The sequence below is a fragment of the Tenrec ecaudatus genome, chromosome 17, assembly GCF_050624435.1.
Source record: "Tenrec ecaudatus isolate mTenEca1 chromosome 17, mTenEca1.hap1, whole genome shotgun sequence".
Classification (NCBI taxonomy): Eukaryota; Metazoa; Chordata; class Mammalia; order Afrosoricida; family Tenrecidae; genus Tenrec; species Tenrec ecaudatus.
The window spans coordinates 24,723,440-24,738,420 of record NC_134546.1 but is presented as its reverse complement, the minus strand read 5'-3'; the positions used below and the strand labels follow the sequence as shown (position 1 = coordinate 24,738,420).

General features: G+C 45.8%; 1 protein-coding gene across 10 annotated transcripts in view; it reads right to left on the bottom strand.

The window, feature by feature from the left end:
* The window catches only part of LTBP1 (latent transforming growth factor beta binding protein 1), a 436,575-nt gene that overhangs the window by 105,464 nt on the left and 316,130 nt on the right, over positions 1 to 14,981 (bottom strand). For all 10 annotated transcript variants that reach the window (XM_075536011.1, XM_075536010.1, XM_075536014.1 and 7 more), the window contains one exon: positions 10,490 to 10,609. In XM_075536011.1, the coding sequence (XP_075392126.1) occupies positions 10,490 to 10,609 (120 nt within the window). The remainder of the gene's footprint in view (positions 1 to 10,489; positions 10,610 to 14,981) is intronic.

The following is a 14,981-nucleotide window of genomic DNA, read 5'->3' as shown; positions in this document are numbered from 1 at the left end:
AGGCCTATGTATACCCATATATTCCATGAAGGTTAGCTTTGCCTTGCCTATGCATACCCATATATTCCATGAAGGTTAGCTTTGCCTTGTCTATGCGTACCATATATTCCATGAAGGTTAGCTTTGACTATGCGTACCCATATATTCCATGAAGGTTAGCTTTGTCTATGCATACCCATATATTCCATGAAGGTTAGCTTTGTCTATGCGTACCCACATATTCCATGAAGGTTAGCTTTGCCTATGCGTGCCCATATATTCCATGAAGGTTAGCTTTGTCTATGCATACCCATATATTCCATGAAGGTTAGCTTTGCATCTTGAAACCTGAAAAGGAATCCTGCTATGACAAGAACCCCTAGAACAATGACCTCTCCAGGCTTCTCCTTCAAGTTCTCTGCTTCTAGTTTTGATTAAAAACAACAACAACAACACTATGGCTACCGAATTGCTCACACAAACAAACTCACTGCCATCGAGTTTCTTGACTCACAGAGACCCTCTAGGACAGGGCAGCCCTGCCCCTGTGCTTTTCTTGGATGTAACTCTAAAGGAGTAAAAAGCCCATGGAGCAGCTAGGAGTCTCAAACTCCGGACATTGAGGTGAGCAGTGTGTAACCCACGAGGTCTCCTGGGCCATTTTCTAAGACCTATTTATTTAGAGAACACCATGATTCATACTAGAGACCAATCAAGAAGGGTTAGTCTGACAAAATCTCAGAAATCGTTGTTACCTGGCCAGGTAACATGGCTTGACACACAGCCAGCTCCACCTTATGAAGACCCCACAGAGAAGGGGCGAAGTGCTGCTTGGTCTTGTGTCATCTTCACAACCATTAGGATGCGACCACTGTCACACCTAGCAGGCGCCTCTTCCAGCACTCTATCAGACAAGGTTCTATAAAGATTACTGGATTTTCATTAGCTAATTTTCAGAAGGCAATCACCAAGCCTTTTCTTCCCAGTCTGCTTTAGTTAACTATAGCACAAGGCAATAAAGCAAATCCCAAAGAGGCTGGATGCATATACTCAGTGGGTGACAGATTTATCGTGTTATTTAGAAAGTGAAGTACAATAATGGAAATGGCAGATTTTAGAAAACAGTTGTTAAAAAAGTTGCCCCTACAAAAAAAATCATGATTCCCAAGAAGTATTCATCCAGCTACATAAAGATGGTCAGGATTTGGAAGGAATGTATATGATTCAATTACTTAACTGCAGAAGAGGAAGCTCCACGGCCTAAGGAGAGCTGAAATAATATGAAATGAGATTGTAGGAAGCCAAAAGAAAGACAATTATTTAGAAAGCTCTGGCTTGTGCTGTACTTTAATAAGTTACAGCTATCCTTGCTTTTCTTATGTTCGGGGACAGACGGGTACAGAGGAGGCAAGTGACGTGCGAGGGGGAAGGGTTAGAACACTGAATGGGTCCTCTCTTGGCGACGATGGTCTCAAACATAGCAACAGTTGCAAGGATGACGCAAGAGGCAGCAGCGCTTGGTTCTGCTGCACAGAGGGTCGCTGTGGACGGCACCTAAGAAGAACAAACGTAATGCCTTGGCCAGACCCTTTGATGGGTCCTCCCTGCCCAGCTCCTATTTTAATTGGGACCCTGCAAGGAAAGTGTCTTGACTCCCACTGTATCGATACTAACACTAAGCTTCAGAGAGGATGCACTTGGCCCAAGTCTGTCTGAATTCGAAGAAATAAGAGCTGCACCATCAGAGGTGCCAAATGACCTTTACAAAGATGAAGCATTAGAGAAAGCCCTCCAGGGGTATTGCTACATGCAGAATTGCAGCAGACGGGCTTGCCAAGAGTGACGAGAAACCTGTGAATTGAGTACCTGGCAAGCCCACTTCTCTTAAGGGCGGGCCACGGGCTGGAGCAGCCAGTCAGAACTGGCCAGAACTCAGGGTGATGAAGTCGCCATCAGAGGCGTGTCCAGTGGGCAGCAGCTCCAAGCTGATGGTGAAGTCCAAGGGACACAGTGTTGAATGATGGAAGTGGCTCTTGAGAGAGAACCCAAATCCACAACTTGAAAGGAGACGCTACCCTGACAGAAGAGCCAACCAGACCCGCCAGAAAGCATTAGGACCTGGTCAGTGTTAGGCAGGCCTAGAAACTGAGAGAGATGTTGGAGTGGACAATAAACGGCTGAGTTTATATGCCTGGAGTTAAACACTGGGAAGCAAGTGTGCTCCAGGACACACTTGTACCTGCCTGTGCCGAAAGCACTCCCTGCCCTGATTCATAACACAGGTGAGGCATCCCTTAGTGGGGTCCCGCTCACATGGTCTGAGAACAAAGAAGCCAGTGATGACACAGTGAAAGACACAGACGGAGTCGCTGGGGGGTGTGTGTGTGTGACACGGTGATTCTTCATGAATTCACTACACTGAAAAGGGGGCCCCATCTAGGTGAAGAGTGATGAGTTTTAAAATCTTGAGCGTTAATGAAAAGAACATTACATCAAACAGTGCACACATATCTATGTCTGGGATATGCGAAAATAAGCAAGCAAACTCAGGGATAAGGAAACGGAGATTTAGGGGCCCCAACAGCCCTGGGAAGTAGAGTATCATCTCTGCAGATGGCAAGTAACAAACACTGAGGGCCGGATTTTCTTTTCCCTCCAAAACGGCGAGGGGAAAAAAATTAAGATATATTGCATGCTGCAAATGGTTAAAATGCTTGGATTCTAATCTAATAGTCATAGGTTCAAAACCACCTCGAGGTACCTCAAAGGCCAGCCTGGTGCTCTATTACAGGCATAGAAAACCCTGTGGGATGCACGGCTCTCTGCCACACCAGGGAGAGGCCAACCACGGGCAATGGATAGCTTTCCAGTTTTCATACAGACTTCTCAACTTGAAAAACAAAATTCTGTAGGCTTTTTCTCTGCAGGAACCGCCCACCCCCATTCTCTCTCGGACGGCTTTTGTTTTCCTTCATGGAATTTATTACATCTGACATAACCCATGTTTACTTATTTTATTCCACGTTAGAAAGTTAAGTGCAGTGAGAGCAGCAATTTTATTCGCTGTGGTAGCTAGATAATTTCATGTCAACTTGGCAATGAACAAAAATGTGGGAGTGGGATCCAAGCTGTTAAGCAGGTCAGCTTAATACTGTCTCCTGGGCGGGGGTAGGGGGGGAGGGCACTGTGGACTTCACTCCGGAGAAGGCTGGGACATTCCCCCCCTCTCTCCTCTTTCACCATCCTGAGAACTGGGCCCCTGCGACTGACCCCGAGAGCGGCCAGAGCCCTGCCCTGTCTCCACTGACCTTGGATCCACACGACTCTGCACCCACTGGCCTGTGACCTTCCTACTTTCTGCATGACTGCATGTAGCCGTGTGGGTCTGGAGAGTGGTTTATGGCCTGGCGTTGGACTGGGTGGGGACGCTTCCTAGACACAAAGCTTTCTTCTACATCTGAGTGTCACTGCATGTTTCTCTAGTCAACTCAGCCTAGCATCTTACCCCGAAGCCCCAGACGTGAGGAGTACCCGGCACATAGTAGGTGCACAATATACTTATTAAACGAACGAGGAAATATTTATTCGCTCAATTTTCAGTGAGCCTAACTTAAAGATGAGCCTACATAAAGGATGGCAATTGAAGCGTGTTTTATCGCGTCAGAGGTCCGATGGTGAAAATTACCATGCACAAAGGCACAAAAAGATCTGGGCCTTCACTAGCAGTGTCAGAATGTAGCGGAAAAACCCGGTCCACTCACAGGCTCCACATGAGAAGAAAAGCAGGCTGTAATATCTGCATTTTGCCGCTCTTAACTTTTCCACATTTGTAAGCTCTCCCATCATAAAATTAAGATGGAAAATCCATTTAGGAATCACCTGCAAACGCCCTCGAAAGACATTCGGAAGAGCTGCAAGTCCAACATGAGCAACGACCAGAGTTCACAGTGAGATCACAGGCACATGGCTTAATCTGCACATTAGATACTCAAACCAAAGACCCACAGCCATCACACTGATTTGGACTCCTAATGATCCCGCCCAGTTTTTCTGAGACTGTAAATCTTCATGGGAGCAGCCAGCCCCATCTTTTCCAGCTAAGCAGCTGACCTGCACTTAGAAGCCCAGCGCCTAACCCAAAGTGCCACCAGGGCTCCGTGTAGATGACGTAAACCAAACCCACTGCCCCTGAGCCAATTCTGACTTATAGTAACTCCCTAGGAAACCCCAGTGGGTTTTTGAGCCTCTAAATCTTTACACAAGTAAGAAAGCTTCATTTTCACCCCCAAGAGTGACTGGTGGGTTTGAACTACTGGCCTCGCAGTTAGCAGGCAAGTGAGTAACCCACTACAGTAGCAGGGCTCTTGGCCCCAAAGATTTACCCAAGCAAAGGAGAAAACCTGCTTATTTTTCACAATTGGACACGCATGACCTGAGCAATGCTGATGCGCAGAACAATTGGTGACCTAACTTTTCTACTTCGGATTATAGGCACCTGCCTGCCAAAGTAAAATCGTTTGTTTTGTTTTGTTTTGCAACAATGTGCTGTATTTCTGTCACTGCACTGGAGAAAAGTGGTCATAATCGGGCTGATTTCATATGCATGGGTATGCAGATCACTCATTACTACTACTCTACCCAAGCGAACGCATTTCTAGTGACGACTAATCACTTGCCTATTTCGTTAGTCAGATTCCATTCCTAAATGCATGCATCAGGGAAGTGTTTACACAAATACGGTGAATTTTAATGTTTTAAGGTAATGTTTAAGTTTCTGTGCCTGAATTACATGCATTAGTGTGTGAAAAGGTAGAATTCATATGGAACCGTGGTAGGCAACTATGACATGACATTTGTGCCGAATGGGAAAATGAGAACCGTATGCTCTTTCTGAGTGGTAACAATTACATACACAAACACTTATCAAAGAAACAATCAGTGAAGCCCGTGCTTCTTGAAAGGCTAAGGTTCAGGGTGCCAGGGGTGGTGGCACTTGAGAAGACGAATCGGGGCTCATGTCAAGAGTCAGCCGCCTTCAGGTCTGAAAGCTGAATTGGTGCTGCCTGGTCATGAGCAAAAGGTTAACAACTATTCCTATCACCCTTCTCTATTCTACTTCCTCTTTGAAACACCCACATAGCTGCACAGAGCTCTCAAGATAGAGACCGAAGCTTTTACTGAAACAAAAGGGCTTTGTGTTGTCCTGCCCTTTCCTGGCAGCAAACTTTCTACCCACTTATTCGCTGCTCTTCAGCCAACCTGGCCCTCAGAGCAGAAGCATTACCTCATCCCAAAACTCCTTACGTGGCCCCAAATACTCCCCTCTCTTCACGTTCCCTCCTCCAGTTAAATCCTCATTGCCCTCTCAGCAACTTTTCTATACAATGCTCTTCTAACACTGCACAACCTTCTTAGCATGTGTCTCAGTTGTATGTATGTTTGCAGTGATTCGTGAGACGTTTGAATAAATGTTTATCTCCTCCACTAGATAAAAAAAAAACAACTTAATGCCATCTAGTTGATTCTGACTCATAGTGAATCTAAAAGATTTGCATATCTTCCTTTGCATAATTAAGATTGTATGCTACATGAAAGCCGAGCTAGATAACCCATCAGAAACAGTAACGGGAGTAATGGTTCTTGGGCAGTTGCGGTGGGGGGGGGGGGTTATGGGAAGAGAGGGTGGGGGTACGGAACTGATAGCATTATGACTGTATAAACCCACCTGAAAGGATTGAACAACAGAATTACATGTAAATGGACATGTTGAATCATGTGAGATATGGGGGGAAAGCCCAAAATCTGTGACAGGAGAAAATAATTAGGGTTTCTGGGGAGGAGGGTGATGAAGGGGAGCTGATGTCAAGGAGTTCAAGAAGGAAGAGAATGTTTGAAACTGACTGTGGTAGCAATTGTACAACTGCTTGATGGGACTGAATTATGGATTACTATGATACCTGTAAGAGCTCCCCATAAAATTATTTTTTTAAAAAGGTAAAACTGCCCCCCAGAATTCCCAAGGCTGTACGTTTTTATAGAAGCAGACTGCCACAGCTTTCTCTGTGTGAAGCCCCTGGCAGGATCAAACCACTGCCTTTCAAGTAGCAGTTAACAACTGCACCAGAAATTAACACAAAATAGGGATTGTATCAGTTTTGCTCCTCCGTGTGTTTCCAGTACCTACTACAAATATGGAGATATACATTGCGCCCGCGCGCGCGCACACACACACACACACACACACAACCACAAGTAAAAAAATTTCTACAACATAATAAAGGGCAGATATACAAAGCCAACCACCAACCTTATGCTTAATGGAGAGGAACTGGAAGCATTCGCCTTGCAATCAGGCACCAGACAATTCACACTTGTGCTGAAGTCTAGTCAGAACTATCATACAAAAAAAAGTGGGGGGTACTAACGGCATCCAAACTGGCAAAGAAGTAAATCTCTACTTGCAAATGATATAATGTTATACAGAGAAAAATCCCAAAGATTTGGCTAGAAATCTGTCGGTGCTAATTAAAACATTCAGCAAGGTAAGAGATCAACAAGCATAAACTGGCTGGATTCCTTTATGCCAACAAAGAGAGCCCTGAAAAGGAGGTCAGGGAAACAGCATCACTTACAATAGCTCCTCAAAAGATCAAATACTGGGAAATAAAAGCCCATACAAAGAAAATAAGAAAACACTACCATAAGAAATAAAAAAGAGACCTAACTGCTTATGGATAGGAAGACAACATTCTGAAACTGTCAGTGCAACCCAAAGCACTCTACAAATATAGCGTGATACTGACGTGATTCCAACACCACTCTTTAAAGCGATGAAGAACAACAATAACCCACTCTATCTACAAAGGAAAAAGACACCCCAGGTAAGCAAAGCACTACGAAAGAACAAAGTCGTAGGCCTGTGACTTCCTACTCTCCAAGCCACTACATACCCACAGTAATCAGAACAGCAAGGCACTAGATACATAAGCGAATGGAACAGAATTGAGAACCCGAAGTAAATTCATACACCGACAGACAGCTGGTATTTGACAAAGGACCAAGACACAGGAAAGGGATTAGTGATAGTCTCTAACAGGGCGCTGGCCAAACTGGACATCCATTTGCAGAAAAATGAAGCAGGGCCCGTATCTCACACCGTAAACTAAAATAAACTCACAATGGATCAACAACTGAAATCTAAAACCTACAACTCTAAAGCCATGGTTTCTACATTTATTGTGGCTGACGGTCTCACCTCTCTCGGGGCATTTTTGAGGTCTTCGGACCTTTCTAAACGGTCTAAACTGTGTAAAAACTGTGGACTAGTGTTTTGGAAGTGGAGCAGTAATTCCACAAGACTAAGAAAATGTCTTACTGAGAGAACTGGTCTGGAGGTATCACCTAATCAGAGAGAGGTCTTGAAGCATCCTTGTTGAAAACACACCCAGGCACATATGAACTGGAGCTCTAGCAGCTGTACTTCTCTGACTCGGCCTTCTATCAATGAAAGAGCTTCAAAAGTTGTGCAAAACTCCACTATCTTTTAATGCCAATTTTTGTGGACTTTTTGAGGTGTTGGGTATATGAGGGGGTACCCCCCACCCCAAATCAGAAAACTCTCCCCAGCGAAACTTTCATAGTACTTGTTTGTCCCACCAGGAGATCATCAAGCACCTTACTGGGTGAGCACACCCACTGGCATGTCTGGGAAGGTTCTCTCTGGTCACAGTACATTTTTTCGTAAAGCAGTTTTGCTCGATTCGTGAAAAATGCCACAGAAACTGTTGTGCTGTTGCACACAGCTTACAAGCACAGCACGAGGGGGAAAAACCTCAAGTGTACAAGTGGTTTTCTGATTTCAAAAAAAGCGAAATGCCGATTGCTGACAAACCTTATTCTGGACATCCATCAACTTCCCAAATGAATGAAAAGGTCAACTTGTAGTACATTTGGAGTTCGTTCCACCAGGTCAGGCTGTTAATCAGGCTTTCTATTTAAGAGGTTCTGAAAAGATTGCGTAACAGTGTACAACAAAAAGGCCTGATTGGCGGAAGATGGGGGACTGGTTTTGCCACCACAACGATGCACCTGCTCATGCAGCCATCTCACCTCGCCAGTTTTTGGCAAAACCAGCACACCTCTTTTGCCCCAAGCACCTTACTCACCTGACCTCACTCTGTGTGACATTTTTGTTTCCACAAATGAAGAGGGACATAAAAGAACAGCAATTTGATGAAGAGGTGAAAAAAATAAACAAACCAAAAAGCGAGGGAGGTTCTGTCAGCCATCCAAACAGATGAGTTTTAAAAATGTTTCCAATCTACAGACAAGAGCCTGCGACACAGAGAATCCAGGATAGATAAACGCCCCAGGATCAACAATGAGATTCGAGATACCAGGAGGATTAGGGGAGGGGAGGGGTAGAAGAGGGCAATCGATCACAAGGATCAACCTAGAACTCCCTCCTAGGGGGATGAACAATGGAAAAGTGGATAAGAGGCGATGGAGGACAATATATGAAATAATAATCTATAGCTTTATCAAGGGTTCATGAAGGAGGGTGGGAGGGGGAAGAAATAGGGAGCTGATACCAGGGACTCAAGTGGGAAGAGAATGCTTTGAAAATGATGATGGTGGCATATGTGCAAATGTGCTTGATACAGTGGATGAATGTATGGATTGTGATGAGATGCAAGAGCCCCCCAAAAAAGTGTTAAAAGGAAAAGAAATTCCAGTTAGGAAAAGAAAAATGTTTCCAAGAATGGAATCACAGATTTGACAAACGTGCTAAGTGAAATGAAGAGTGCTTTGAAGGTGAGAAGGTTCTTTTGTGAAAAAATTCAAATACATAGCTTTGAGGGGAAAACATTTTTCCGTGTTTTGGGGGAGGGGGTAGCCCTTCATATATATATATATACATATATATATGTTCTTAATATTTATTTATGGAAGAAAGGGAAAAGGGGTGGATGGAAAGTTTAACTCACGTATTCAGAGTTCTGGCATGGGGAGGAAAAGGGTCCAACTTTTAAGAAAAGGATCACATATGGACACACCCAACAGACCACCATGGAAGAGCAAGAGCTAATGACAGCGAAGATAGCAGTGTGGTGGTTACCCAATCTCGTGTCAATTTGAAGGTGTTAAGGGTGAAGGGATGGAGTCTAGCCTGTCAATCAGGTTACAGCCTGATAATGCCTCCTTGTGGATTCCGGGATTCCACATGAGGCATTCTCATGAGGATTCTGGGAACTTCCTCTCTCTCTGCCTTGGTCTTCCTGTTGACAAGCCACTCAGAGACTTGCTGAGACCTGTGAGAACCTCTCTCTCTCTCTCTGCTTTACCTTCCTGTTGAAGAGCCAGCTCCCACATGGAGACCTGCTCCTGGGCTGAGATTCTTCCACCACCATTGGATACACAAAGCTTTGGATCCACAAGACTTTGCACCCACCAGCCTGTGATCCTCCTGCATTTTTGCATCATTTGAATCTCAAGGAGGAATTTTGAACTTATGAACTAATATCAAACTTATGGACTTCATCCAGATTGGCTGAGATGTTTTCTCAATATACAATTGCTCCTTCATATAAAGCTCTCTCCTACACATCTATGAGTGTCTCTAGTTTTGTTTCTCGAATCAACTTGGCCTAACACAGTTAAAAACCTATCCAGTTTCAGCAGATCTTTTAAGATAAGACAGACTAGAAAGAAAGGCCTGGTTCTCTACTTCTGAAAATGAGCCGGGAAAAAAAAAAAACCATAGATCACAACAGAATATTGACCAGTACAACACTGGAGGACAAGCCCCCTTGGGAGGAAAGCACTCCAAAGAAACCGTGACCTCAGCATGAACTTGAACAGACTGATGATGATGAAGACAACCCGGGACAACATTTTGCTTGGTTGGACATGGGATCATTATGAGGCCGTGTAGACCATATATCAATTAACAAAATCAACAATCAGAACTAAAACAAATTTGTCACTGTATCCACCTCCGTGCCTAATATAGGTACTCGGTATTTATCAAATATGTGTATGCAAGTGAATGAACATAAGGAGCATGGGCTTTTGCTTCTTCGTTTGCAAGTCTACTCTTATTTTAATTCTAATTCGTCTCTGGTACTTTCTTTCTCCTCCCTAGCCCCATCCTCTCCCTCCCGTCGTGGTGTTTATTGTTTTCTTTAAGCTTGTGGTATTTATCACACACTAAGAACCAATTTGTTCCCCTCCCCCGCTCCCAAAAAAAATCAATTTGTTCCCCTCCCCCGCTCCCAAAAAATCAATTTGTTCCAATCATTATTTTTTCTTTGTCTCATCTGAAGTCTCACAACCTTCATCCCAATGCATTTTCTTCACCATTATTTTTCTTAGGATGACAGGTTTATAACGTTCTTTATCTCTGAAATTACTTTAAAAAGAAGGCTCATTTGGCATTGCACCGTTCTGCTAGAAGACGCGCAATGCACGAGAAAGCAACTGTGGTGAGCACACGGGAGAAGCAACCTACCAAGACACTGTCCATTCCAGCCTCGGAATCCTTCGGTGCAGGGGACACACTGGTAAGATCCTGGAGAGTTCACACACTGCTCCTCTGGGCAGCTACTTGGACTCAAACACTCATTAATATCTGGGGAAAAAATGAAGAGCCAGGTCACACACATTTGATCAGATTAACAAAGCCAACGTTCACTTTGTGAAGAGGGGGAAAAGGCAGTGCATCGGCGTTGCTGGGAGGAGAGCAATGCCTGGCGAAGTGGCACGTGAGGTTTGCCCTGCGCACACAGCAACAAGGGCGCTGCTGGACACACCTGGACTCTAGGGCGCTGCTGGACACACCTGGACTCAAGGGCGCTGCTGGACACATCTGGACTCAAGGGCGCTGCTGGACACACCTGGACTCAAGGACTTGCGCACGCTGCAGATTCTTCAACTACCAGCTCCTCTGGGTCCACTTTCTGGACATCCCATCTTTCAAGTGACAGCAAAGCTTGCCAGCAAGAAACACGAGGAAGGGGAGCGAGAGTGGGGGCCCCCTCGCTCCAGCAATGAGGGGTTCTTGCTGCAGGCAGCAGATGCTGGCCAGAAATCCTCCTGTGACTTCAAGGACCCAGGAGCATCCTATACTTAATTTATGAGCCTTTCCTATGACAGAGATCCCCGGATGGTGGAAAAAGAACATCAGGAGAGAGTGAACTCAGTCTCCTTCCAGACTGTAGTATGGTCAGCAGCAAAACATTCTTTTGGTAAAGAAATGCCGTCTTTTTTGTAAGATTCAAGGCTGATTTATTATAGTTATTTTTGATACGAAGAGGAGAAAACACCTTAAAATTCTTGCGACTGTGGTTGAGACCATTGCAATCGGCTTGGGCTTTTTTAAGAGTGGTCAAACATGAGCCATTAGAAGGGAAATGCAGGGCAGCGGTCAGAGTGTACTCTTGGTGACCAGCAGTGAGCAGAAGAGGCGGGTGGGAGGGGGGGCTCCATGAGCTTCTGCAAAGGGGGATGAAAAACTGGGGAACAGATAAGGGTGATGGTTGACTAACAGGATGAACATAAGCTCATGTCAGTACAGTGTGCGTGTGAAGAATGCTGAAATGGTACATGCATTGTTACAAATACATTTTTCACAATTTAAAAGTATATTTTTAAAAAGAGACAAAAATTTGTAGTGAAGTGGCGGGTTAGAGCATAGCAGAAAACAAGAGATCATGAGGGCGAATGAGGTTTCTCCTCCAGCCCCATCTAGCCCCGGGGGTCAGAACACTGAACTCCAGAATTCTCGAGCTCTATGGGATTGCAACTTAAAACAAAAATCCCTCAGATTATTAGGGCATCGTTTTAAAAAGTGGTAGCAATCAACACCCCCCCCCCAAAACAAGTCAATAGGACATGTTCTATTATGAGCAACTTAAAAAGGGGAGGTGGCAATACCTTGGATTCTAGCTCCAGTTAAAACAAACAACATGCTAAAGGTGGATTTTGAATTTAAACAAGCATATTAAATGTCTTCAGTGGGATGAACAGAAATGGTTTTGGACCTCTACTCATCTTCCACAAGGAGTCCTGGTGCGGCCGTTAGTAAGTGATTGGCAGCCAACAGCAACACCAGCGATTAAATCGCAGCAGCTGCTGTGGCATTGGAAAGTGTGGCAGTCCGCTTCTGTCAAGATCAGAACCATGGGAACCTAGTGATCCGCTCCTCGCTGTCCTTTGGGGTCCTTATGACGTGCAATCGACTCTACACCAATGGGGTACTTGGGACCATCTTTAAAATAGAAGTGTTTTTCTCAGGACACGAACTGAAACCTGGAAGGAAGTGAATCATGGGTCCACTAAACGGCTATCTATCGTCTGAATTGTGGTCAGTCCTTATAAAGGATTTCACGGCGCTTAGCCGCAGGCATGTTAAATCGATCACTTGACGATGATACTGACAGAAGTCCCAGGTCAGCATTGTCATTTCCTATCAGCAAAATAGTTCCTGCCAGCTGACAATGATCCCCCGTGGTTGTTTTCAGATCAGATGTTCTGGGACTTTTGGTTCTACAGCAAGATGGGGTTGGCCATTTCATTTTTCCAACCAGCATTGCATTCTCCTCTGGACTGGGATGGTTTTTTTTTTTTTTTTCAATTATAGAAATACAGCTGCTAGATCAGAGAAGGTCACTGAGACATATGGGTGCACTGCTGTGACATCCAAGAGAACGTCCCCTGCACTTCCCACAGCGCTCACTTTGGCTGATGTGTTCTCCTGCCCAGGAATTAGGAACTACCTGCCTGGTCACATATTCAGGGAATAAAGCGAGGCTGCATGAGAGAACGTCTGCAAACTACAATAGACTCCTTGGAGACTGGCGCTGCTTGGGAGCAGCTTGTTAGGGACAGCTGAGCAAATCTTCAGTGCGCCAGAAGCCCAGGGACCTTGGGTTGTGGTCCATGAGGGAATGGGAAAACAAGCGCAGGCTTGGCTCCCTCTCCTCTCCGAGCCTTTGCACCGGAGTGGAATTTTGCATTATTTACCGGGGCCCCTGGTACTACTTCTGCTAAATAATTTCCATCTAGGGAGGATGGCTGTTTCCTAGTTGTAATTGAATGGCTTTCAGACTCCGGGTCTACACTCCCTTCCATCGTTCCTGGCACGCTAGTTGTTTTCTTAAATATTACATCTTTCCACCCCGGGGCTGCTCTGCCGCGCAAAGAAAGGACCCGAATTTGACTTCTTTTGGTGGGAGTGTCACTTTGCACAGAATCAACTTTGTCGTGTAAACTACACCCCCCCAACACACACACATACACACACATACACACACACACACACCTCCATCTACTTTTATCACTCTCCCAACATGAATGTGCTGAGAAGACCTGATGCCCCACACTGAAGGGGCTAGGGAGGAGGGAGGTTTAGACCAACCAGTGCTTCCCAGTGGTGATGTGTCCTGCTGCTAACCACAAGGTCAGCAGTTTGGAACCACCAGCTGCTCTGTGGGAGAAATAAGATGCTTTCTACTCCCAGACAGAGTTACAGCATCAGGAACCCGCAGGGGCAGCTCTGCCGTGTCCTGTGGGGTCTCTCTGAGCCAGAATCGGCAGGGGATGGACTGCTTCTTGAGTACTACCAACTCGATGGGCCCATACAAGAACCCCCGCATGTATGCATTTTCATGACAACCACATGGTAACTGTGCAGGTTCGAGCTCCTGACCAAGAAGGGGAGGTACACCAAGGTGGGCATTACACCTGGATTGGGTCATCTGGGTCAGGTGAAATTGATTAAGCCAATGGGGCTGATCACACCTCCCGATGGGGGTCCTGAAAAGCCAGCAGTGTTGCTCCGGCATTCTCTCCCAATGGCTGACACACAGCTCAGTGTAACCGAGCTGCACAGCCCAACGCTGCCAACCATGCCGCAGACTCTGCCTGGCTTGTGTTCCATTTACTATAAAACCTGAAACTGCTTCTAACTTTCATAAAACTCACTTGGATCACAAACCAGACGTCGGCATGAATTCTTTCTTGTGCAGAGCCAAGGACCAAGTTATAGCTCGCCCACGAGAGAGATTTAACATAACTTCATAGATCCCATTTTACAGATAATGAATGAAGTTTCAAAGTCCCAGGTAATGAACCTGAGACCACATGGCGACTAAAGCCCGGGGCCCTGAGCTGATGCCATAGCCCAGGTACTTTCTAGTTTCCATACTTCGCAGGAGCAAGAGAGTTCCCTGCACACACCCCTGGGGGACACTCACACCTATGCCTGACTGAGACATCTCAGCTGTCAGGAGAGAGTTCATGGCTCCATCCTGATCCCAAGTTGATCAGAAATCCACTAACACCGTGAATCCTCCCACTCCCCTCTAGAGTGGGTCCCCAGGGCAAGGGTGGCGTAGCAAGGCATGAGGCCAACAGGAGAGGCGGCTGTAGCCTGCCAGAGAAGGTCTCCTGAGCTCTCTCCAAGCTCGGGTCATCAAAGCTGTGACAGAAACCAATGTGTGGAGGCCAGGGGAAAGCTGAGAGGAGACAATGCCCCCTAATCGCGCTCTTCCTAACCCCAGAAGTCAGGCTGAATTTAATGGGGCTGGTCTCCAGGCCGACCGGACAGGACCCCCTGGGAACCTGCACTGTCCTCTGGTCATTGCCGGCTCCTCCACCACTGGCTCAGAATCCCCAGCTCTTTCTCCTACTGCTTCCAAGGCAGGGAAAAGAAACAGCCCCAAGATGACCAGGTAATGGCACAAACATGTACAAACACAGCAAATGGGTAACCGTGCAATAAATATGTTCCCAAACACTTTTCTAACGAGAGGAAGCTAACTGCGGTGGTCATAATAAAGGCATTTTATCTGGCACACTTGGTATCTGAGTGGGCACTGGTTAGACAATCTTCCTGTAGGGAGGGAGCGAGCAAGTGCCGGAACTCACGTAAAGAGAGGCAGTGACATAAAAGTATGTCGCTAGGAGGAAAGGTCAAAAATGTAGCATCTGTTGTTCTGTTG